General features: G+C 34.3%; 6 protein-coding genes across 6 annotated transcripts; 1 reads left to right on the forward strand and 5 right to left on the reverse strand.

Annotated features, from left to right (window-relative positions):
• Positions 10269-12174, forward strand: LOC104712931 (organic cation/carnitine transporter 1-like). Its single transcript, XM_010429931.2, has 2 exons — positions 10269-10774; positions 10894-12174. The coding sequence occupies exons 1-2, from the start codon at positions 10336-10338 to the stop codon at positions 12063-12065; spliced, it is 1611 nt and encodes a 536-aa protein (XP_010428233.1). The 5' UTR covers positions 10269-10335; the 3' UTR covers positions 12066-12174.
• LOC104712932 (nascent polypeptide-associated complex subunit beta) lies at positions 12269-13859 on the reverse strand. The gene is made up of 6 exons (XM_010429932.2): positions 13708-13859; positions 13234-13301; positions 12997-13145; positions 12845-12901; positions 12722-12760; positions 12269-12644 (listed from the first exon to the last, which is right to left on the reverse strand). The coding sequence occupies exons 2-6, from the start codon at positions 13299-13301 to the stop codon at positions 12463-12465; spliced, it is 495 nt and encodes a 164-aa protein (XP_010428234.1). The 5' UTR covers positions 13708-13859; the 3' UTR covers positions 12269-12462.
• Positions 14098-16987, reverse strand: LOC104712933. Its single transcript, XM_010429933.2, has 4 exons — positions 16332-16987; positions 16018-16242; positions 14886-15242; positions 14098-14790 (listed from the first exon to the last, which is right to left on the reverse strand). The coding sequence occupies exons 1-4, from the start codon at positions 16821-16823 to the stop codon at positions 14326-14328; spliced, it is 1539 nt and encodes a 512-aa protein (XP_010428235.1). The 5' UTR covers positions 16824-16987; the 3' UTR covers positions 14098-14325.
• LOC104712934 (GDP-L-fucose synthase 1) lies at positions 17204-18603 on the reverse strand. The gene is made up of 2 exons (XM_010429934.2): positions 18475-18603; positions 17204-18262 (listed from the first exon to the last, which is right to left on the reverse strand). The coding sequence occupies exons 1-2, from the start codon at positions 18494-18496 to the stop codon at positions 17310-17312; spliced, it is 975 nt and encodes a 324-aa protein (XP_010428236.1). The 5' UTR covers positions 18497-18603; the 3' UTR covers positions 17204-17309.
• LOC104712935 (miraculin) lies at positions 18739-19612 on the reverse strand. Its single transcript, XM_010429935.2, has one exon. It carries the CDS (start codon positions 19545-19547, stop codon positions 18921-18923), a length of 627 nt encoding a protein of 208 aa, XP_010428237.1. The 5' UTR covers positions 19548-19612; the 3' UTR covers positions 18739-18920.
• On the reverse strand, positions 22277-23132 carry LOC104712938 (trypsin inhibitor BvTI-like). Its single transcript, XM_010429938.2, has one exon. The coding sequence runs from the start codon at positions 23035-23037 to the stop codon at positions 22405-22407; it is 633 nt and encodes a 210-aa protein (XP_010428240.1). The 5' UTR covers positions 23038-23132; the 3' UTR covers positions 22277-22404.

The raw sequence follows: 24369 nt of genomic DNA on the forward strand, positions 1-24369 counted from the left end.
TTCTTCTTCTGGGTTCTTTTAAAAAAAAGAAAAAAAATCGAAACTTTTTGATTCGATTATAAAGATGAAAATGAGAATCAGAAACTGGGTTTGTTTTAGCGGTTTTTAATTATCAGATGAAAAAAAATGAGAACAAGAGAAACTGAAGTAGAGATGAATAAAAGCTATGTGAAGTAGGATTTGCTTTGTATTAATGGAAGAAGAAGGGAAACGAAAGAGGACGAAACGCTTCTTTCTCTCTCTCTCTCTCTCTCACTCTGATCCTTTTCTTTTATTTATTTATTAGCTAATTAATTCCCAATTTTTTTTATTTATTAAAAAAAAAAAAAACCAAACCCCTCAAGGTATGAAACTGAAGACTTTTGTCTGATTTTTTTTTCTTTCTTTCTGTTTCTAACAAATAAATAGATATAATAAAGAAAAAACAACTCGTATCTAGCTAAATTTTAAAAAGGAGGATTGCGTTATTATTATACAATAATTAATACTCATATATTTGTATATATTATAGATAGCCAAAACAAAAACCAAAATTTTTTTAGAAAATGTAGACATAATTACGTCATTACTACAACACAAATCTAGTCACATTGCAAGTATAAAATGAAATTGGTAATAGTTTCTTTTGTTTATACATCGAATATGCTCATGATGACCTTATGGCAGTATATATTTCTTTTTTAAAGGTAATTAGCTAAATATGGATTAATTGTAATTTTGGAGAACACGAGGACGCTTGACATATACTATTACATAACAACTAAATTAATCCTTTTTTATTGCTTGATGACTGGTGAGTGAGTGATAAAGCTTTCTGAAAATGACAGTAATGAGTTTTTTTGTTTTGTTTTCTCGTAAGTTTTTTTTAGTTATTGACGATGAAAATATCAATGGGTTCACATACTATCAATGTTTTGGGTTAAGAAATTGTAAAGCCAGAAATCTAACAAAGGGAAAGAGTTTATCAATGCTGATTACTGGTTTGTTTACATAATTTTTTTTTATGAGAGTTGTTACATTACATGCTCTTTATATGTAAATATATTTCTATTTTCTTAACAAAAAGGTATTTTTATAGTAAAATAAAATATATAGTTTCTGTAGCTCAAGTAAAAATAATAATTTTTTGGCAGTGTGGATAAATAATAATTTAAATAGTGATCATATTTTCCAGTAAAGAAAATGTTTCATTTTATCCTAATTTCTAAAACATATATGTGAAACGAGATAATTATTATTATTTCTAAATCGTTTACGATTAAGAGAAGAAAAAAAAATAATTGTGAAAATTTGTAAATATTATGATTAAGTTCATGGTAAAATCAATAAATTAAATTTTCACCAGTCAAAAAAATTTACCATAAGCTAGTTGTTGATTTTTAGAAAAAAAACAAAAAATTATTAAGATTTTCGTTCTCATATAAATATCGTTTATTTTTTTTTATCGTTCTAATAAAAAAAACAAGTTGATTTTTAGAATTACAGTTTTTGTTTTATTTAATAGTTCGAGCATATGAGTCCAATCACCGATGTAAAACTTAAATTAGCTGACTAGAAGTAAGAAAGAAGAATGATAATTAATTATACACAAGTAAAATACCGACAATAAAAAAAATAGAAAGGCATAGGTAAAAGAACATTATTATTAAAATAAAAGGGTGAGTGTGGAGAGAAATGTTGAGTGAAAAAATAATAAGAAGAGTGAAGAATGTGAACACTGGAACAAGAGTGTGGTGTCGGATCAGTTCGCTTCCTGCTCGACGCGTGTCTGCCAAAACTGCGTCGGTCTCTCGCGTTTTGCTTCCATTATTCTTATTTTTTTCTTCTTTTTCTCTAATTCAATTATTTATAATTTTCCTCCATAACTTTTTTTTATGTTCATGACAATATCTTAGTATTTTTTTTATTATTATGCATTTTTTCTCAATTGCGGTTAGCAAGTACTGATACTGTGCTAAAAGTTTAAAAGTTCTACCGACTAAGTAATGGAGTTCATGTGTGCCTGTGTGGTGTTATAGATTAGTGTAATGGAAATAAAATCTCTAAATAGTCTCTTTTTAAATGAACAAGTTGGATTCTAGAAAGCTCTCACCATTTTCCTTTTTTTAATATCAACATATTGTGAAAAGAGCATTTTCTTGTTAAAAAGATTTGAACGAATGTTATAAGAAAATATTTCGAATTATATATTGTATGTTTAACACGTGGGGGGAATAGTTTGTTACTTTTTTTTTGTTACTTTGTTTAACTAAAAGTCACGTGTCCTATATGTTGTCGTTTCCTCCTCATCCTCAGACATCACACTACTCCGAGTCGCTATGTCGCCAACGCTATGAGAGTTATTATTATCCACAAAATTTATATCTTTGTACGATAGTGTGAAGTAGTTGTGTGTTATGATTGATTATTGTACATGTGTTGGACCGTGTGATGCAACGAATATGCTGTTCATCTCAGGGATGCAACTACAACAGCTTAAAGAAATGTATAGAGTCAATAATCTCGCTTGGGCTAATTAATTAGCTTTGTTTTTATTGTGATTTATAGTACTATAACTCAAATCAAGAAGATCGGCGACGATAAGCCGATAAGTAGTGTCAAAATAAGATTTGGGAACTCTAAACAAAATTCGAATTCTATTGAAAATTAAGTATAGATCTTTGTAATGTAGAGTAGATTTGGTTTTACATTTGTTATTACTAATTTATAAATTGGTAAAAATAAAAAATGGCTGTATAAATAAAAGAAGTCGCACAATTATGATAAATGGGCCTGTAAGTGAAATTGATCTTTAGCCCAAGTATGGCTCTCTAACGTCTCTTTTTCCCCCTCTCTCTCTCTCTTTGTATCTCTCGCGTAAGTTGAGTTCAATCAACAATACCGATAGGGATCTCAGGAATAAAGCACTGCAACTGCTGTCCTTCTCCCTCTCAGATAAACCCTTCTCTGCATATGCTCTTGCTGATCTCAAGCCTCTACTTATCTCATGCCTCAGAAAGCACTCAAATATAGACAAGAATGAAGGAGAAGCGGATATGTGTTTCTTAAGGAAGATTGTCTACTCCGTGACAAGATTACCATACGAAAACGATCAGACATGGCCAGAGCTTTCATATTGCCTTCGCGATCTGGCCAACAGCGAGCCATTGTTGGGTTTCTACATTTTCCTTGACATGTCAACATCTTTGAAATGGAACTTTCTGGTTCGCTTCTATAAGAGTTTGAAGAGGAAGCTAAGAAGATAGTAGCAATGCCAGAACACCGTGGATCCGAAGAAATCGTTGCAGCCTTTGGCACTTTAGTCTACATTGGTGTTCAACTAAGTCGTCATCCGAAATTACACCAAGACTGCATACAGCTTTTTGATGCAATTGACGATGCAACAAGAGAGCTCTTGGAAGATACAATCTACAAATTTATCAACGAGCTTGGTCATCTTCTACAACGGAACATTAAGGGCATCTATTGGAGCTCAAAAATATTGGAGCTTTCTTGTTGTGAACTCTAAAAGCTCTGGTCTATTTTAGTACATACCTTAATTTTAGTAGGAAATTTGAAATGTATAATAATTTTTTTAATTCTTTGAAGTATACTTTATATATGGCACAAAATGACTATTTTTTCCTTAATAAAAAATTAATTAAAAAATTAAAAATAAATATAATATAACTAAATTAATTCATTAGACAAAATTATTTCTAAAAACATTGCGTAAACTAGATATTTGAAACTTTAATATTTTTTTAGAAAATGATGAATTAATCAATAACTAAAAGATTAAAATTCAGATAAATAAATAAAATATGCCTTTAAGTAATAATTAAAATATCTGGTATTATTTAGTAATTTAATTTCAAAAATTTATTCTATTTAGTTAAAATTATATTAATTAGAATTATTCTTTTTGGATTTATGTTTAGTAAAGTTTCAGATAATAATAGTTTTAAATATATATACAATTCACTTATAATTCTTAAATTTTTTTCAATCAATAATTTTTTTTGAGTAAATAAATATATATTTCGATATATTAAATATGCTAATGAAAATTTGGGTATAACCGTATAAGTTACATACTTTTAATTTATTTTTAAAATTACTAAGTTCAATAAAATAATCAAATATTGCAAGCTTTTAGAAAGTAAATCAACAGTTCAAAAATATCGGCTATGTAACAAATCAATTAATAAAAAAAGAAGTTGAATTTTTTAATATAAGTCAAGAAAAAAAAAACATAAATCAGCAGGAATAAAATATAAGGCGACAGTTCCAAAAGTCAAACATATTAATAAGTCAATGTAAAATGAGATAAGTCTATTAAGAGCAACCAAATCGATGAGAAAAAAATATAAGTCAACAAACAAAAAAAATAGGTCAACATCATCAAAAATCAACTAAGTAACAAAACAATCAAAAAAAAAATCAAGAATTTTAAAATAAATCGATGGAAAAATAAATAAGTCGACAAAAATTAAACTTAAATCAACGATTCAAAATATCGACCTTATTAATTTATCAATGTAAAATGTAATAAGTCAACAATGAATAAACAAATCAACAGAAAATATATAAATCGATAAACAAAAAAATAAGTCAACAGTTAAAAAAAATCGACTATGTTATAAATCCACTAGCCATAACATAAATCAATTGTTTTAATATAAGTCGATGAAAAAGATAATTAAGTCAAGAGAAGAAAAAAACAAAACAATTGTTCAAAAAGTCGACATTATAAATAAATCATCATTGATTAAAATAAGTCTTAAACATTGATATATATATATATATTAGAAATTGTATAATCTTGAATTATTTATTTTTAAATTCAACAAAAATATTTAAATTCTTTTTCTTTATTCAAAATTTTAAGATAAAAATTTGATTTATATAATCATTATTTAAAATACAATAAATACATTTATACTATAATTTATTCAGAATTTAACAATTTTAAAAAGTAATTTATTTTTAAATTTGAATTACTTTAAAATTTAAATTTAGTTTTTATTATTTTTATTATTTTTATTTAATTGTTAAAATAATTTTTAATAAATAGGGTATATCTAGAGTCTGATTCACTTGCTTGCTTTCTCAAGGTTTCTATTCTCGGCATTAATAAGTGTTTTTGACTTCATACTATCTCAGAAAAAATTGGAGGGTAAGGCTGTTGTTGATCAAGGTACAACTCTAGAGACATCCCCTGCTTCTCTTGTCTGCAAAGACAGGATTGTGGACCCTAAAGCTGCACACGAAGATTAAAGATGATCGGTTCATTAAAACTGCTAGTGTACATATCAGCAAACTGCTAGTGAGTACATATTAAAGATCGGCTCAAGAATTTGTTTCTATCCTTTTTGATATTAGCAAATTTGTTCTTTCTTTCGTTACACTCAACTGTAATTCATTCCCATTTCATTTCATAGAAGTAGCAAATAACTTATATTGATTAATACACAATCAGGTTAAGAAAAAGAAAAAAAAACTAAAAATTTAAGTGAATAATAATCAAAAGCTTCCGTTTTCGTATACCTAAAAACTGTTTTGGTTTAGCAATCGTCCACCTTGTAATATAAACTTATTTCTCTACTCAACATTGCTTGGGTTGATCCACCTCACAACCAAGTTGATTTGTCATTTTTGTGATCGTTTTTTCTTGTGAAAAAAACTTTATTTATGCTCTTTACAGGTTTATAGTTTGAATCAGTTGCAAGTATTTTTTACATTGTAGCTTGGATATGATTTTGGGATCAAGTTTTCTAATTTAATAATCCAATGCATATACTCTTTAAAAATGAAAAACACAAGCAAGTGTAGAAATATATATTTTTCTTCTTTACAATTTATAAATATGTTTGATAATTGGACTTCACAATTTCTGTTAATTACTTAAGGGAAAATTCAAAATTAGACCATCTCCAATGGTTTTCCCTATTTTTTCCTCTATAATAAAGTACTACTGGAGCAAAAATTATTCTATAATAGAGTATAGTGATAAAAATAAAGGACTATTGGAGATGCCCTTATAAAAATTCAGCAGTAACTTTAAACCTTTTTACGCCATTATGATTTAAACCAGTTCTTTGAAGGAGCTCTAGTAGACTAGTACGAGTTTATATAAATATTCATCTCATAACGCTTCTGCGTGTTCGATCATTATAAGACCTTTAATTTGGGTGAAGCAAAAGACGCATGCATGATGATAAACGGAATACATCATTCATTTAGTAGCATCTGTCACGGAATTGTTTCTTTCTCTTGCTTGCAATTAATATATAACGTACTTTGCTCTCTGTAACGTGAAGACGTGGGTAAACAAACATATAAATAAAGTTCCAGTATGCAAAATGCGATTAATGGATTTTAGTGTTAGACCTTGACCGGATTTCATCACAGATTGACTGGTCAGACCGGCTAATCCGGACCCGGTTAAATACATTGGTAAAATATTTCATATTTTGGGTTTTTCTCTTTTTCTTTTTCTTTTTTATCTCCATTAATTTATAAATCAGAGCTGCTAACTAAAAAAAAAAAGATATAGAAAGGCATAGATTGCTTAGTATGCTCTTGATATACCGGCAAAAGTGAGCAATCCCATTTTCCTTCGTAAGAGCACATCAGGAATCACAAACTGTCTCTTGATATAGCGAGGATTTGATGCTCCATTTGCCCTTGTCTTTTACCTGTAAATTAAATGGAATTATATGTATTCCATATCCTGTAAATGGGATTATATTCCGTAACCTCTAAATGGAATATATAAATGCTTATAACTAAAAATATATAAAAAAAGATATGCAAAAGCTTAGATTGCTAGTATTCCTCCCTTTGTCTTTCACCTGTAAATGGAATTATATTCCATAACCTCTAAATGGAATATATAGAGATAGAATGTCATAACAATACAGTTCTACTTCAAAATTGACTACTAAGGAAAAAGAGAAAAAAAAGAAAAAAAAAAGAGAAATTGACTAACTCTTCATTTCTTTATAAATTCAAAATTATTTTGTAATTTTTATAAACTTTTTTAAAAATGTAAAGTTGTCCGGCAAAACTGCATACACAAAAGGTGTCAAATCAAAGTTTTCTCAAGTATAGTTTTATAATTTGTAACATATGAATGAACTTACAGGTTAATCAGTAAAAAAAAAAACAATTTGGGATACAACTGCGAAAGATTAATACTGTACGTTATCTATTTTCGTTTATCTGATGATGAGTTTTCTTTGTTTACTTTTTAGGTTGTAATATTATTTAGGGTATAGAGATTGTGAACCAAGAGATAGTGTCTTTTATTTGTTTATAGAAGGATATAAGCTTGCCTAACTTTAACGGAGCATTTGGAGTGTTCCCACAACTCGTAATCCACTAATTATTGATCAACTACATATTTATTAATTATTTTATTTTAATCATTGTGGAAAATAATTGATAAGGAGATAGAGAAAATGTAAATGGGTTAAGCATCGATTGGCTGATTATTTGGTATGCTCTAGTAGTATATTGCATTAATGTCGTCTCATTACTAGTTCTTCCACTAGTGATAGTCTTCGGGATGTTCCTCATTTTTGTGCTTTCTTTCATCTTCTTACATCTGATTCATGAAAAGCCAACCAAATTCTTTTATTTCTTATGTCATTTTGCAACACAATGTGACGAAGTTCACTATAACACCACCACACATAAGTATGTTTTGCATTATCTTTTTTTTTTTTTTGGACAAACCATATATTATCTATTTTGCAATATACATATTTTTGTGAATTCTTGATTACATAATTTTACTTCTACTATTTATTTTTTTTGTGCAACAATATACTTCTACTCTATTCTAAATTTCTAACCGGAACATGGTGTTTGGTTTTCTTTTTCTTTGTCACCAATAATTATATCTTTTAATAAACGTCTTAGTAGACCCAAATCCAAACTAATCCCGAAACATAAGGAAAATCATTTTTATTTTTATTTTTATTTTTATTTGGCCATCAAAACACATGTAATGGCCAAAAACACAAATTGCAGTAATGTGGTTCGGAACTTCGGATGATAGTTTTTCAACATTTGGAAAAAAACACTTGATCGAAAATAAATATATTTATTTGGTATAAAATAAACAGATTTGATTAATTTTATGTTCTGATGTATACATTTCTTGTAATTCTAAATGATTTCACGAATTTGTTTATCAGTTTTTCTCTTAAATATTATGATTACAGCATATAGTATAATATAAAAAGACCTTCCGGAAACTATATATAGACATACACATAACGATCCCTTAGAATCTAAGTAGAATATGCCATATAACTATACACTTTTATCCTCATTTTTCCAGGATATATCATATACAAACATATAACAAATTCACACGCAATTTATCACCAGATACAAGAAAAAAACACATGAAAAAAGGAGCTTTGGTTACGCATATTCCTCTAAAATTATATCTTAATCAAGAAAAAAGTTTGTAGATAATAAAACTAAGTTAGAAGATTATACATTTATACTACACGTAATCACAAGTGCTAGCATTATCACCCAATGAAACTTTATTAACACAAATAACTAATATTCACGTAAGGAAGATTCATGAACGATATGTTGTTGTCTAGGTGGAGTAATAAGTCCATAATATATACTTGTTAGATATCTTTTGTGTTTGTCTAAATGTTTGTATACAAACAAGGATATGATTCTATCACGGAAAACGACCTTTGGAACCAAATTTTGTATTCATCTATAGCTTGCCAAAAGTTGCATAGATATATAGGTCATATAGAGAGCTTATATACCTAGGTTTTAAGGGAAAATAAAATTTCACATTCTAGAGAAAAGGAAAAAAACTAATTTATAAGAAAGGTAAAATAGATATAGCTGGTACATCATATATACGGAAATATACCAAGATATCATCGACGTATCAATATAGACCCCTCACCTCACGTAATGTCGTAATCCTACTATTTGTCCCACTTTCTTCATGGGCTCTCGAGATGATCGCACCTCTTTAATAAAGTAATATTTTACAATGCAATTATGCAACACCTTTTTTTCTTATACTTTTTTACAATCTAATTAAATTCTAAATTGAAAACTTAAGTTGTTGCGGAGTCCATTAAATATGCAAACCGAAACATAATTGACCGCTAAATAATAGTTTACGAAGTTACGTTTTCTATTTTTCTTCGTAGAATTATATCATTCCATTTTTATCAGAGTTGTTATAGTTTATTAATTTACCATATGGGGGCTAATTATGAAAAATAATTGAACAAATTTTTGACTTTCATGATTGGCTTAAACTTCTCCACACTATTGTTAACTTTTGAAAAGAGATATCAAGTATACATTAATCGTGGAACCGTATATTTATATTGTAAAAAGTGTACATGTAAGTATGCCATACGTAACACCCAACTACTTACGGATGAATACGTTCTCTTACAAAGGAGGGTTTCTTGCAAATTTTAAACTCAGCTAGAGTTCATGTATATATATATTATTCGGCCAAAAACCTGCAAAGCGAACCGAACTTTAATTTGAAATCACGATCAAAACAATGTCTGACAAGTACCTGATCAAACCCCATCTATGGTTTTACAATCCACATGCATTGGTTACACATCATATTACTCAATTTGTAATTTTAGCTATGTGTTGTCTTCATGCATGCATCATAATTTTTTTGTTCTCTTTCTTTACTCATGCATCATGCATTATAACCGTAAGTTTTGTCGTTTCTTAATTTTCTTTTTTTTCAATATTTTTAAAATTAGTGGGAACTAAAGAGTTACGTTTGTTGCAAAAAGAAAATGAGTTACATAGACAAAAAGATGAAAAAAAAAACAAAAAAGATGAAAGTAAAGTACGGAAAAGATATAAGAAAAAAGAAGGCAAAAGAGAGAGAGTTCGCTAACAAATTTAAAGTTTATTTGTTCAACATAACTGTTTATCCAAAAAAAAAAAAAAAAAATTTGTTCAACATAACTGAATTCAAAGTTATAAATGAACGTGTACCACAAACGCAACAAATAATATGCCTAGACACAGAATATAAGAAGATTTTTTTGGAAAAAGGTTTAGAATTTTTTTTTATTTTTTTTTGGAAAAAGGTTTTTAGAAATTTAATTGTTTATATATATACAAAAATTTTAATGACTAGTTAAGCACCATCACTTTTGATTAGATTTTTTTATTCGAGAGTGATAAATTGGATACAAAACCACTCCCTGACCATGTGTATATATATATGACATATAATCAAGCAAACAAACATAAATTTCAAACAAAACAAAAAAAAAAAAATTCCACCTGAAACAACATAAACAAAACAAAATAATGGAGCCTTCAAAACAAGAAGCTCCAAAGCTCATGGAGACATCACCAAATATATCAAATGATTCATCAGCATCCGAGAAAGGAGAAGCAACAAATCAACCAAACAGTAGGTACGCACTCACAGTTGACGAGGTGATCGAGCAACACATAGGAGCACTTGGTTTGGCTCAGATCGTGCATGTTCTCTTGGTCTCTATCGCTTGGGTCTTCGATGCTCAGACAACTCTTGTTTCCATTTTCTCCGACGCTCAACCGGCTGCGAGGATTCTTGCTACCGGCGCCATCGTGGAGGGAGCCGCGTTGTGTGGTTTGTCCAGAGGAGAATGGGAATGGAACGGATCAACGAGTGACACTATTGTCTCTGAGTGGAATCTCATATGTCAACATAAATTTCTTGTGGCTGTTCCCTCCACTCTATTCTTCATCGGATCTTTATTCGGTAAGGATCCTATTTATTAGTTTTTAAAGTTTGGTATTTACGGTGTGGACAGTGTAACCATCTTTTTTGGTTTGGTAAGAGTTATTTACATGATTCTTTTGTTTTTTTTTTCTTAACAGGTTCTGGTGTGTATGGATATCTGGCTGACTCGTGGTTTGGTCGAAAAAAGACACTATTACTCTCTTGTGTGTTAACATTTGTCACGGCCTTTGCCATCTCCTTTTCACCTAACGTTTGGGTTTACGCGTTCTTGCGTTTCGCCAACGGGTTTTTCAGATCAGGAATCGGGTCTTGCTGTATCGTACTAGCCACCGAGATCGTCGGTAAAAAATGGCGAGGTCAAGTAGGGCAATACGGTTTCTTCTTCTTCACGTTAGGTTTTCTATCTCTGCCACTCATGGCTTATTTGGAGAGGAAGTCATGGAGGAATCTTTACAGGATCATATCCTTTCTTCCACTTGGATACGCGGTTTGTCTCTTGCCTTTTGCTTATGAGTCTCCTCGGTGGCTTCTTGTCAAGGGACGTAACAAAGAAGCCATGGTGATCTTGAAGAAACTCGCGAGGCGTAACGGGAAACAACTTCCGGCGGATCTAAGCCTAGTCGATCCAATTCCAGAGAGAAATGATCAAACTTCGTCATCAGAGAAGTTTTGGAAAACGAAATGGGCAGTGAAGAGAATCATATTGGTTATGTTGGCTGGATTTGGAAGTGGTTTTGTTTATTACGGAATCCAACTAAATGCTGAGAACCTCAATTTCAATCTTTATCTAACTGTTGCTGTTAACGCTCTCATGGAGTTTCCAGCGGTTTTCATCGGAAGTTTCCTCCTCGGGGTCATGAACCGTCGTCCACTATTCTCGAATTCATCATACCTCGCTGGAGTAGCGTGCCTGCTCTGCGCGGTTCTCTCGCTTCACCGTGTGATCCGTGCGGTATCTATTGCGAAATGGTTACAACTTGCAGTTGAGGCTGTCGGGTTCATGGCATCATCGACAGCGTACGACGTCATGTATGTCTACAGCGTTGAGCTGTTCCCGACGAACGTGAGGAACACTGCAGTATCGCTTTTGCGTCAGGCGTTTATGCTAGGAGCGTCTGCTGCACCGCTGCTAGTTGCGTTGGGAAGGGAAAGCGCAATGATGTCGTTTATCGTCTTTGGTGTTGCGTCTGTGTTGAGCGGTGTAGTGAGTATCTGGCTAAGAGAAACACGAAATGCTCCGCTTTACGAAACGCTAGCGCAGCAGGGGAAAGCAGAAGAGATCGAAAACAAGACTGTCCTGATTACCTGATTGCATTGACAAGTGTTGTTGTTTCTATGGAATTTTTACATTCAATAATTGGGAATATGCATAATCTTTCAAATTTCCATTTAAATGTACGTTCCTGTTGATTTGTTCACCTCAAGAAATCGTTAATCAAAAACCAAGATTTGTGTTGCAAAAAGTGTGTTTGAAGAGACAGAACCTAGAAGTAACTCATATTGAAAAGGTGGTAAACAAAAAGCGATCTAACCTCAATAAAAGGAAAATTGCTGTTCGGACCAAAAAGCATCAAGTGATAATAAAACCGAGTCTGTCTGTTGGGAAGCATTAGAGAAAACAAGAATCTGACAGTGCTCAAAAAAGGTAGAGCGACAAACATTTTATGATGGGGTTTTGCAGGTGAGCTCTTCTTCTTCTTCCTCTTCTAAGAAGCAGCAGCTTTAGGTGCCTCTTCAGCAGCAGGAGTCTCGAAAGTCTCTCCCACTACAAGATCTGGGACATCATCATCATCCTCTTCTTGGATAGTTGCTGGGACATCACCTGCACCTGGAGCCTGTTTCTGGAATTGCTCTGCTAGCTTCTTCAGGTTGTCCAAGTTATCCGGTCCTGAGATTAACAAAAGCAAACTGTCAACTTCAGAGATCATTGGTTTAGGAAAGGATTTCAAAGAGAAGGGTGCATACCAAGTTGGCTGATAATCTGAGGAAGAATGTCTTGCAACTCTGCAGGAAAATTCAGATTCAGAGATTAGACCATGCATAAACCGAAAAGAGTATTGGATCATCTGTGGTGGATACAAGACTTACTTTTAGTCTGTGGTGTACCGCTCACAACCCATGTGTTAGCAGCAATGGAAGCTTGAACTGTAATAGAAACAGAGAGATAATGATCATTAATAAATTGAAGGTTTTACCAAGTACAGAGATATATAAAGCTAAAAAAAGTTTGGATTTTTTACCTTTAGGGTTAATGAACTGAATCACTACATCATCCTTAAAGATGTTAACTTCTTCAATGGCGGGAATTGAATTCACACCAACTCTCTTAAGAGTGCTCTGGAGCCTCTTGTCATCGGTTGTGGTGGTCTTGTGAACAGCCTTCTTCTTTCTGCAATGAGAGATTCAAAATATGTTAAAGAGAAGAACATCAAACATGTAAATGTCGAAAAAACCAATTTCACAAAGAAATGACATACCTTCTTACTGTACCCTTTCCGCCAGTGCGGACAGTGTTAGCCATCTTCATCAACTTTTCCCTATTCATCTGTGTACCCAAAACACACACAAAGCTAAATCCATTTAGCCCAAAATGTTATCTAAGACGTTTACATTAATACAATCAATAACTAATACTTCCATCAGATTAAAAAAAAAAAAAAAATCAATCAGTTTTATGATTGAATACGCTAAGATTAGAACACAGTGAAGTAAAGAAGAACAAAGCTCGTATTTATACAATGAGCTTAACCTAAAGTTTCAATTTTTAAATCAATCGATTTAAGTCTCCAATACAGACACTACTACTAACTTACTAAACAGTTGATGAAAATAATCAATAACAAACACATTATATCTAATCAATGAAGAACCTTTATATGAATCAAGAAGACAATCGGCTAAATCAGATGGAACCAATCGAAATGAAAAAGGATTAGGTGAAGTGAGTTTACCTTGATAAATGGATTTCTAGGGTTCTTCCTTGGTCGAAAGGGGTATAAGAAGAAGATAAGGGAAGAGAGTGAGAACGAGAGAGAAGAGAGAAAGATCCAAGCGGCGCTGGAGGGTTTTGCTTTTGCCCTTTAAGTAAAAAATGCTATGTGCTGTGTAGTGTGTGTAGCCAATCTTAACTTTAACTCACTATACTATTATTTAATAATCATCATCCAACGGCCCAGATCTCTCTTCCTTTAATAATTTTTTGGACCATGGGCCTTAATTTCTGGCCCATTTCAGTTTCCGAATACTGTATATAAATTTTTTTCCTTTGTCGTTAAATATGATAGTTATTGGAGCTTACTTTAAGCAGTGTAACAACTACACACAACACATACAGAGAGGTATCTGCAAAACTTAACAATAAAGTTTCATTCTTGTAAACTTTTGTAGCTCATCAATAAGAAGATCAATCCCAAACTCTAACAAAATCGAGGGATTTTCATTTTTTTTCAATACAAAGGCTTTATCAGGTAACAACAAAAAAAACAACTCTAGTTCCTTTACTTCTCCATCTCAGAAATCATGATACTTGTTACCGCATTTAATGGAGAGACATTTCTCTAATCTTTCCATCAAGCTTGGACCTCGAGGAAGAGCTTAAGTTTCTGCAGCAACATGTCGTTTGTTCCAAAAGGTGGTTTCTTGCTTCCGATCCAATCTCTACCAAGAAGTCCGGCTTTGTCGCTGTTGAGCATCTCCTCGCGGAATGTAGACAGAATCTGGTATATCGATATCTTCAAAACATCTGTGACTGCATACGCGTAAGAGTACATTGCGCCAATACTCCTTTTGATGGGTTTAACATCTTTTCTGACCATGCTCGAGGTCGCCCATTTGATACTAGCAGGTCCCATCAGTTGTTGAGGCGATTGAAGATTAGTCTTCTTCCCCATAAATGTTTCAACAGCTAGCAAAAGTGATAGAAGCGTCGAGACAACATCAGTGTTCCCACCAGATAGTTGTGCTACTCCAAGCCTGTCTTCCTTGTGAGAGATTGAAGTCAGAGATGCAGTTGTTTGAGCACACCATGCATAAAGCTGCAAATACCACACGTAGAGCAGACATAATTTGGTTACAGCTACCTGACAATATTATCACATACAAAAGGGCTTAATTCTGAACTGCGCTTTACCTGGAAAGACTTAAGTGATTCGCCAAATTTTGGGTCGATATATGACTCGGTCGGTGGTGTTTCAGTAAACGTGTGGTCTAGCCCAGAAGATAACTTGCAGGCAAGCTCTTCCAATGGCCTCAAGCAAAGAGTGATTACTCTTTTGTAAGTCTCGGTGGACTCCTCAAAAAAGGCAGCACGACGCCATGTGTCGACATTATTCTGAGACACCATGTAGAGATCAAGGTATGCAAGAGAGTGCTCAAGGGAACCTGGAGTACTCCCTTCTAAAGCAGTAAGAAGAGGTTCGCTTGGATTCGTTTCTGCTGCAGCAGATCCTTTTGGAGGAGCAAAACTAAACCGTTTTGTATGCAGAACCTGGAAAAGGAAACGACAATTGTAACTAACTTCTTTTGTATTTAGAACCTGGAAAAAAGTAGCTAAAGTTTATGCTTCTTTGATTCAGTGAGAAGTGACACACAAAACAAAAACTCAGAGATAATTCTTCATAGTGTTTATTGCAGGATAAGCTATCCAGGGAATGTAAACAAGTTGATGAATAAATTCCTTGTCTTCAAAGTAGTAGGACACAGAGAAGGCATATACATCTATGCATGTTCAAAGTTGATGAATAAATTCCTTGTCTCCCTCTACATGTTCAAAGTTGATGAATAAATTCCTTGTCTCCCTCTACATGTTCAAAGTTGATGAATAAATTCCTTGTCTCCCTCTACATGTTCAAAGTTGATGAATAAATTCCTTGTCTCCCTCTACATGTTCAAAGTAATAGGTCATAGAAAAAGGCATATAGACGTATCATGTATGCATATTCGTACAAATTTCTATTAGTTTACAAAAACACAACTACAGACAGAAAAGGACAGGGAGCAAGTGTTTGGCCCAAACACTATCACTGCAACATTTGATGGCAAACACAGCTAACTTGCCGTTGCTTTTCAGAAGTTTCTCAGTCAAGTTTTGAACCAGTCAAGTGATAGTGAGTTCTAACTCTTCTACAATCTTTACCTTCTAAGTTCACTTAAAAAGTTACGGGGAACTCGACAGACTAAACACTATCCCACCAATCTAAACGGATATATCACCAACCAATCACATCAATCGATTCAAATCATCAAATCAAAACTTAACTAACCTTATGTATATGGTGAGTGATTTCCCAAGAGAGAATCAGGCAGAAACTGCCGGCATAAGATAAGACCTGCTCACCCAAGAATCTCGATACAGACACAAGCCCACCCGACCAGTCTAGCAGAAACAACAGCATTATGGTTGACAACACATAAAGCACACCCGATAGCTTCAAAGCTTGTGTTACAGCAGAAGGAAGCCCAATCTTGAAGCTGAAGAACGGTGGACGCTGTTTGGCAAAAAAAAAAAAAACACAAGTAAGTATCAGCCAAAAGATACAAAATTGATGAATCAAGCAGCAAAGACAACACAAAAAACCTGAATAATCGGAAACTCCAAAACCCATCGCTGCTTAAATACGAAAAGGACGGCGTAGAGTAACCCAGTCACAAATCCTCTAAACCCTATTCTTCCAATCGCTCCATACGAATCATTAGACAAGCAAAACACAGCGGTGGAGCAGAATCCAGCGAGGGAAGTAGCGCAGACGAAGAGCACGATGCGTAAGGACACTCGAGCTCGGCGGCGGAACTCGGGATCCGAGAGATTACGGAGAAGGCCGATAACGAATCGGAAAGGGGAAAGAGGAGAATCTGGAGTCGGAGAAGAGAGGAGAGCTAATGAGACTGAGAAGAGAAGCTGTGAGGTATGGAAGACGAGGAAAGTGAGGAAGAAGGAGATGATTGAAGTGGTTGAGAAAAGGAAAAGGTTGAAGAAGAAGAAGATGGCTGATGAAGGTATCGATTGCCAAATGAGAAAAGCTACGAACCGGTTGCTCACTACCGTCTCCGGCACCGGAGTAGAAGGCATTTCGCCGGCGATTTGTTATTTTTAATTTTTCCCCTTGTTTAGATTTGATTACAATTAATTTGAAATGAGGTTTGTATCGGAACTTGAGCGGGGCTCTGAACTCAGAGAGAGAGAGAGAGAGACGAAGGGGACGTTTAGGGCTTGAGCTCTGTTTGAATCACTATTTTAATTTTTCACGTTTGAAAATCGCGGTGCGTTTTGTTTACGCTATCTTTTTAATAAGGCTTTTGTTAGCCCATTGGGCCTATATTCATTATCTGTCATTTGGTTCTTTTCTCACATGTCGATACGCAAGGGTAAAACCAAATTAGTTGTGAACAAAGTTGTATCGATAAGCAAATCTTAATCTCGGACAATGTAAATTCCTCAGTCAATGTAGATAAAAAGCAATTTCTTGAATCTCTCAACAAAAAAGGTAAACCACATTGTCGTGAGAAGCTGATGATTTACCTGAGACTCATAGTTGTATGTATGAGAAAAGATTACTTACTGGCTGTTGCACACATTCTTCAAATACCAATCATAAGTTTGGAGAAGACCATCTTTAAGAGAAACCTTTGGTGTCCAACCCAAAGATGCAAGCTTTGAGCTGTCCATCAGTTTTCTCGGTGTCCCGTCTGGCTTAGTGCAATCCCATCCGAGCTTCCCTTCAAAGCCAACAACCTCTTTCACCAGCTCAGCCAGCTCTTTGATCGTCACTTCTTGACCACTACCAATGTTAACATGCTCCAACCCGCTGTACCGATCCAGCAAGAAAACACAAGCATCAGCCAAATCATCAACGTGCAAGAACTCCCTCAACGGACTACCAGAGCCCCACACCACAACTTCCTCTGCTCCATTCACTTTCGCCTCGTGAAACCTCCTCATGAGAGCAGGAAGCACATGCGAATTCTCCGGGTGGAAATTGTCATTCTGACCATATAGATTAGTTGGCATGCCAGAGATTGCATCCCATCCGTGCTGAATCCGATAAGCCTGACAAGTCTTGATCCCAGCGATCTTAGCAATAGCATACCACTCATTAGTTGGTTCAAGCGGTGCGGTTAACAAAGCAGACTCAGGAATCGGCTGAGGAGCAAATTTAGGGTAAATGCAGGAAGATCCAAGGAAGAGAAGCTTCTTCACGCCGTGCTCATAAGCAGAGTGGATCACATTGGTCTGAATCTGGAGATTGACACCAATGAAATCAGCAGGGTAAGTGTTGTTAGCATGAATCCCACCAACTTTAGCTGCTGCTAGGATTACATAAACTGGCTTCTCCTGACCAAAGAAGGATTCAACATCAGCTTGACGAGTGAGATCCAGCTCAGCGTGTGTTCTAAGAACGAGATTGGTGAAACCAAGCTCCTGAAGCTTGCGGACTATAGCAGATCCAACCAAACCACGATGACCCGCGACGTAGATTTTGGCGGATTTGTCACACATCGACGAAACATCTGCACAATTTTCAAAAACAACCGCTGCGAGATTCAAGACTAGGGTTTTGGCGAAATCTAATCAGTAGTAATCACTATACGTTGGCCATTACGCTTTTTACTTCCGTAACAATTCACTCATAGATTCCATCATACAAATGTTGACGACACAGGAAAGATTCAATTCAGATTTGCAACTGGGAAAGCATAAGAAGTAAGAAAGAAGGATGTACCTGAGCTGATCGATTCCGCCATTTTCGTGAGAGACAAAGGCTAAGATTTGACAATGGAAGAAGAATCTGAGAGATCGGGTAGACGACGATTTTGGTCACCACGATTAACACTTTTTTTTAGGTCCAGAGATTTTATTAAACCGTTGACTGTTACTGATAAAACCGTAAATTCCAATTTGTACTACGGCCCAAAACAGGCCCATTTGTCTGAATAGCTAACCGTTTTGATTTAATGTATTAAAAACGGTTCGTACCCAGTTCCAATCGTTGACCAGGAAATTTTATTACATATCTCGTGATGATGATATTGTGACGTGAATATCAAGCTACTGACTAGAACAATACAGACAAGAGATAAGATTTTTCATTCGTTTTCAAGAAAACAGAGAGGTTTTATTATAAGTATTATACTATTAGTCAAAGTAAAGATTGAGACTTGTCCTCTCTCACATAGTCTTGGACGAAACTTCGGTCACGTTAGCTTTCTTGAACATAACCAAGAACGGATCATCGCTTAAAGCCAAACGCCGAACGCCGAGTTCATCCACAAATATCCCGACATCGCTGCATTTTGGACAGTCAGAGTCACAAGTGCTAGGACAGAACACAAACTTATACGCATCATCTCCAGATTTCTCTATCTTGAAGAAACTCTTGGAAGAATCTTGTCCGAACCCTTCTGGTTTAAGACCAGCCACAATGAAGTATTGCTTCCTCTCCTCGTCGAACTCACCCACCCGCCAGTATGTTGACTGGAAGCAGATTGTGGCTTCGACGTCTGTTTTGATGTTGAGGTCCTGTGATTCGGGAACGAACGCAACTCTAGGCCTCCAGTTTGAGAATTTTACCGGATTGCCTTCATCGACTTCTTGAGATTCCTGCACGATATCGAGAGGACATAGCTCGCCACCGCGGCCTGATAGAGTCAAGCCACCGCCTCGGCCACGGATGACTGGGAGAACGTAGTAACTACCGCGGAATATGATGTTTCCGTCGATGTCGAGAACCGCACCATAAGCGTTCGTAGCCAGCACTGCGGTTAAGGCAAGAACGAAGCAACGCGTAGGATTCATGGCTTTTGGTAGTTTTTGGGATAATTATAGCCACTTAATGGTTATTTTTGTGGATGAAGAAGATATGGGGTTTATGTGATATTTATAGAAACACACTATAGCCAATGGTGACTAGGCAAGGCGGCTTTGATTGATAGTGTATGCTTTAGCTTGTAAACTTTAAACTCTCAATATTTTTTATGATTTTTTTTTAGCGTTACTACACATGATCATGATCATATTTTCCAACATTCTACACACGTTTCTTTGATTTGTGTATTATTATTTTGCTTAAGCTCAGTTTTGTCAAAGTTTTTAACTAATTATATTTGGAGTTGGACAAATCTCTTAGAAATAATTTTTCTGCGTACTCACCACGGATAAGACATTCGGACCAACCGACCAACACCGAGTGATTGACCAACGTGTAGAGTTTTTCTAATGTACAATCCAACCTGGAGCTATAGTAGGACTACGCTCTTAGCTTTAGATAGTCGAGATCACTATGTGTCACGACGTGCGGAATTTGGATCTTGAAATTTTTATTTTTAAAGTATGAGAACTGAATCTATACTATTCTAGTTTGATTTAGTCTGTATACGATTTTTACCATTCCTAACAACTTACAACTCCAATTAAATTAAAAAAACGATTATGTTTCGCCCGTTGTTTTAATTTTTAACTACATTATCAGATATAGAAAAATTGCAAAAAGATGCAAACCACAATTTGTTTATGCTTTTTTTTAGTGTCTATTGCAGTTCAATTTGATTAAACCAACCAAAACGGACACGTAATCGAGATTATTGATAATACTTTGATTCTAATCCACACATGTCATGTATTTGTCTTTATCTAGGTAAGTAGGTAAATTTCCATATATAATTTCCATGTGCATGTCATATAACACCAGGAATTAAACTTTAAATTTTAATGTACCCCATGTGGTGGGGAAACGTCCTATTTCCCCCTCGGAACTATTATATCGTACCATATCCACTCCGATCTTTGACCTCGTTCTGTATTTCTCTCAAACTTAACTGCTTTACCTATTTTTACCCGAATCCATAATTCTATTGCTATTTCTCCATTGACTTTGGTTTAAATGGTTTTGAAATTAAATCTGATTATAAACCCACATAAAACCGGTATGAAATCAATTTATAACCCAAGTAACATATACAACCCGACCCGTCATGTTCTTCACTCGAAATCAAAAATCCCTAAATTTGTTTTGTAAAAACCCTAAACGGCTAAACCAGAAGAACAAATCATGAACAATTTTGAGGTAAAGAACATTAAATTGTTATAGAGAATGAGAAGAATAAGGATATCGAAAATCAAAACATATATTCACCAATGCTTAGGCTTAGCTGATAGCTAATCTGGAGTCTACAACGAGTCAAGCTGAAAAAAATGTACTTATTCTCCATGAAGGAGCTCTTGAATCTGCAAACACTGACACGATTCCTGGATTTTTGTTTTTTGGATCGAGTGCATATTGATCTCTCTACAAACGGATAAAAGAATATCACAATCTCTCAGCAATTTTGTTTATTTCTTTGGTAGATTTTTCAAAGTCCATCTCTCTCTCTCTCTCTTTCTCTCTTCAGCGTGACTATGTGGAATTAATTTATAATTTTTGTTATGGATTGTGTGAATTTAAAAACGATTATTGATCTCTCTCTTTCTCTATTTTTGTGTTGATACAGGGGAGACTGGAGAGTTTAGCTTAACCAACTTTGAAGATGGTCTTTTGTCATCTGCGTATATGGTTAGACTTCTTGTTGGTTCTCCAATAATCGCTGGATTGTCGAAAATATATACTTTTATAAACAGAATAATTTGTTTTTAGGTATATGTGTACTTAAAAGTCATTGTTTTGATTATCTGTCTTTTTATGATTGTTTGCAGGGTTTTGAAAAGAAGAAAACGAGAGGAAGAAGAAGACAAATCGATTTGGGAATTTTTGATTTTAGAGTTTTTTAGGTTTAGTTTTGTAATTGGGTTGAATTTTGGTTTAATCTGGTTAAATAAGTTCATTAGTTGGTTAGTCAAATAGTAAACCAACAGTAAACCGTATATTAACCAAGTTTCATGGGGTAATAGATAATATATGATATTCCGATGGGGAAATAAAAATAAAACTATGGATTCGGGTAAAAATAGGTGGAGCAGTTTAGTTTGAGGGAGATATAGAACGAGGTCAAAGATCGGAGTGTATCTAGTACGATATGATAGTTACGAGGGGGAAATAGGACGTTTTCCCATGTGGTAGATGCCAAAGTATATATGCTCGAGTGATGAATTTTTTCTTTCTCGATATTGGCAACTTTAATTTCTCGAAAATATGATCTTATTATAAAAAAAAAAAAGAATCTGTTTTCTATGAGTATTGAGTAGCACAAGAAATCCAGAAGCAGAATCCCGGAAACTAACACAACAAAATCATAGAGTTATAGTATTCAACTATTCATTATAATAAACATGAACATTCTTCTAATGAAGTTTAACATCATAAATATTTATTTTTCACAGTTTTCTTCAATAGTTTTCATTATGACAATATATGCATGGATCACGTTTTATCATTCGTAGTAGAAATTTTGTCTTGTTAGATCATTGACTTTTATAGATGTGGTTGTTAAAATGTTTCTATCTATAAACAGCAAAAAGGGAGAGACAAAATTACTGTTTAATTTCACTTTTATTTTGAGTCTTAAACTAGAGAAGAAATAATAAAAGAAACATAGGAAATATGTTTTATTCCAAATTTGATGAACAAAGAGAAACACATATTGAGAGTCCCTTTTTTTTTATTAGCAGTCTCATAAAGTTATGACTGTTATTATTGTCTTTCATTTAGTAATCTTTTCTCTCAAATAATAGACATAATCTTGGACGAGTTCTCTGGCACATTTGCTTTTTTGAACATAACCAAGAATGGCGTATTGTCAGCCCTCTTGGTTAAAGCCAAACGTCGAACGCCATTTTCATCCACAAAGACCCCGACATCGGAGCAACTTTTAGGACCAGTAGGACAGAAAGCAAACTGGTAAAAATGGTCGTAAACATTCTGGATCTGGAAGAAACTCAGGTACGACTCTTTTACGAGTTCGTCTGGCTTCGGTCCAGCCGTCACGCGAAACTTCGCATTCTCATCAACCCACCAGTAGGCTGACTGGACGCATATCGTGGCTGCGACTTCCGTCTCGATGTTGAGGTTCGCGGATTCGGGAACGAACCCAACTTTAGACCTCCAGTTTGAGAATTTTACGGGAATGCCCTCGTCAACCTCGGATGATTCCTGCACGATGTCGAGAGGACATGGCTGATCACCACGGCCGGCGAGAGTCAGGCCGCCCCCCTGGCCGCGGATGACGGGAAGAACATAGTAACTTCCGCCAAATATGATGTCTCCATCGGTGTCGAGAACAGGTTGTGCGTTTGCGATAGTGGCGGCCAAAACTGTTGTTAAGGCAAAAAGGAAGTAAAACATAGGAGGATTCATGCTTTTTTGGGGTCTTTTGTAGTTTTGTATTTGATCTAAATGCAACTGTATGCGAAAAATATGAGTTAATGTGACCAGTAATTTATACACGGAGGTTTTTGCACATATATATAGCTTGATTTAGTATATATAGGTCTAGCACTTTTTATTATTAAGCTTAAAAGTTTTAAACACATGCAGATCTGAGAAGATTTTTTAAAAATATTTTTGCATACTCCACTTTCCACCCACACGCTCCTTCAAATCCAACTCTGGTTATTAACATGTAGTAATTAAATTATTAATTGTTGGTTAAGTCTCAGTTTAGTCTAGCTAGTTCTATTGGTGCATTAATTCTACAATATTGCTTCGGTCTTGTACATGCGCATATAAAGTATATACAGTATATATTAATAAAACTATATAAGTATATTGATCACATTTGTGCACAGTTCATAACTCTTTCGATTCCGTTGCTGGTCGCAATTTCGGATACTCTAACAGTTTGATCCTGGTCAGTGGTCAGCACATCGATCGGCACATGTGTGTGTGTGTGCGCGCATGTGAAATGTAAGTTTAAGCTCGTTATTATAAGTTTTAATTTTCGTTATAAAATGTCTGTTGATCTTTGTGATAGATGTGACCAATTCTTTAGAGGATATGGATAACAACACCAAGATTATTTAACGTTTACACATGTTTCATTTTTATTTTATTTTATTTTAGCACATCGTGATCGGTGGTGGGTCTAAAAAATATTTAGCATGAGAGCAATATTTATTTATTTTATCATAAATCTATATATATAAAATTAATTTTACTCACTCCTGGTGCTGCCACATCAGCTTCTTCTTATTTAATTTTGTGGATCTTACAAATTTTAATAAACCCTTTAAACAATTACAAAAATAATAAATTGATCCAATAGATTTCATCCAAATTCTGTAGGCCTAACACTATTTCATCCAAAGTCTCTATACCCAACACTATATCTAAATCATATTGATTCAACCTGATAAAGCTTAGCGACGACAGTGTGAAAGACGATCCACCTTCACATGTTTCTCTCCTCCTTAACCCTCGATCCATGTAGTTTCACCATCCGATGTTATAATGCATACCATTCAATTTTTATTTCTCCACTCCTCTAAACTTTCACACATCATTTCATGTCTTCCGGCACCAGTGCAACGGCTTCGTTTGTAATGGCTAATTATATTGTTCCAGAATCAAATATTCTATCTATAGAGAACATCTACCCCTCGATCATAATTCGAAAAAGCATTAAACAAAGAGCAAACAAAATAGCGATTAACGAGACTCTAATTTTATTATTCAACCATAAAAAAAAAA

This window comes from Camelina sativa, chromosome 9 (assembly GCF_000633955.1).
Source record: "Camelina sativa cultivar DH55 chromosome 9, Cs, whole genome shotgun sequence".
NCBI classification, from domain to species: domain Eukaryota; kingdom Viridiplantae; phylum Streptophyta; class Magnoliopsida; order Brassicales; family Brassicaceae; genus Camelina; species Camelina sativa.

Coding starts and splice junctions, on each gene's coding strand:
- LOC104712931 (XM_010429931.2), top strand. CDS start 10,336: ATGGAGCCTTCAAAACAAGAAGCTCCAAAGCTCATGGAGACATCACCA. Junction 10,775..10,893: donor CTTCATCGGATCTTTATTCG/GTAAGGATCCTA, acceptor TTTTCTTAACAG/GTTCTGGTGTGTATGGATAT.
- LOC104712932 (XM_010429932.2), bottom strand. CDS start 13,301: ATGAATAGGGAAAAGTTGATGAAGATGGCTAACACTGTCCGCACTGGC. Junction 13,146..13,233: donor GGAAAGGGTACAGTAAGAAG/GTATGTCATTTC, acceptor CTCTCATTGCAG/AAAGAAGAAGGCTGTTCACA. Junction 12,645..12,721: donor TCAGATTATCAGCCAACTTG/GTATGCACCCTT, acceptor TGTTAATCTCAG/GACCGGATAACTTGGACAAC.
- LOC104712933 (XM_010429933.2), bottom strand. CDS start 16,823: ATGCCTTCTACTCCGGTGCCGGAGACGGTAGTGAGCAACCGGTTCGTA. Junction 15,243..16,017: donor TCACTCACCATATACATAAG/GTTAGTTAAGTT, acceptor TTCCTTTTCCAG/GTTCTGCATACAAAACGGTT. Junction 14,791..14,885: donor AATCACTTAAGTCTTTCCAG/GTAAAGCGCAGT, acceptor TGGTATTTGCAG/CTTTATGCATGGTGTGCTCA.
- LOC104712934 (XM_010429934.2), bottom strand. CDS start 18,496: ATGGCGGAATCGATCAGCTCAG. Junction 18,263..18,474: donor GGCGGAATCGATCAGCTCAG/GTACATCCTTCT, acceptor AAAATTGTGCAG/ATGTTTCGTCGATGTGTGAC.
- LOC104712935 (XM_010429935.2), bottom strand. CDS start 19,547: ATGAATCCTACGCGTTGCTTCGTTCTTGCCTTAACCGCAGTGCTGGCT.
- LOC104712938 (XM_010429938.2), bottom strand. CDS start 23,037: ATGAATCCTCCTATGTTTTACTTCCTTTTTGCCTTAACAACAGTTTTG.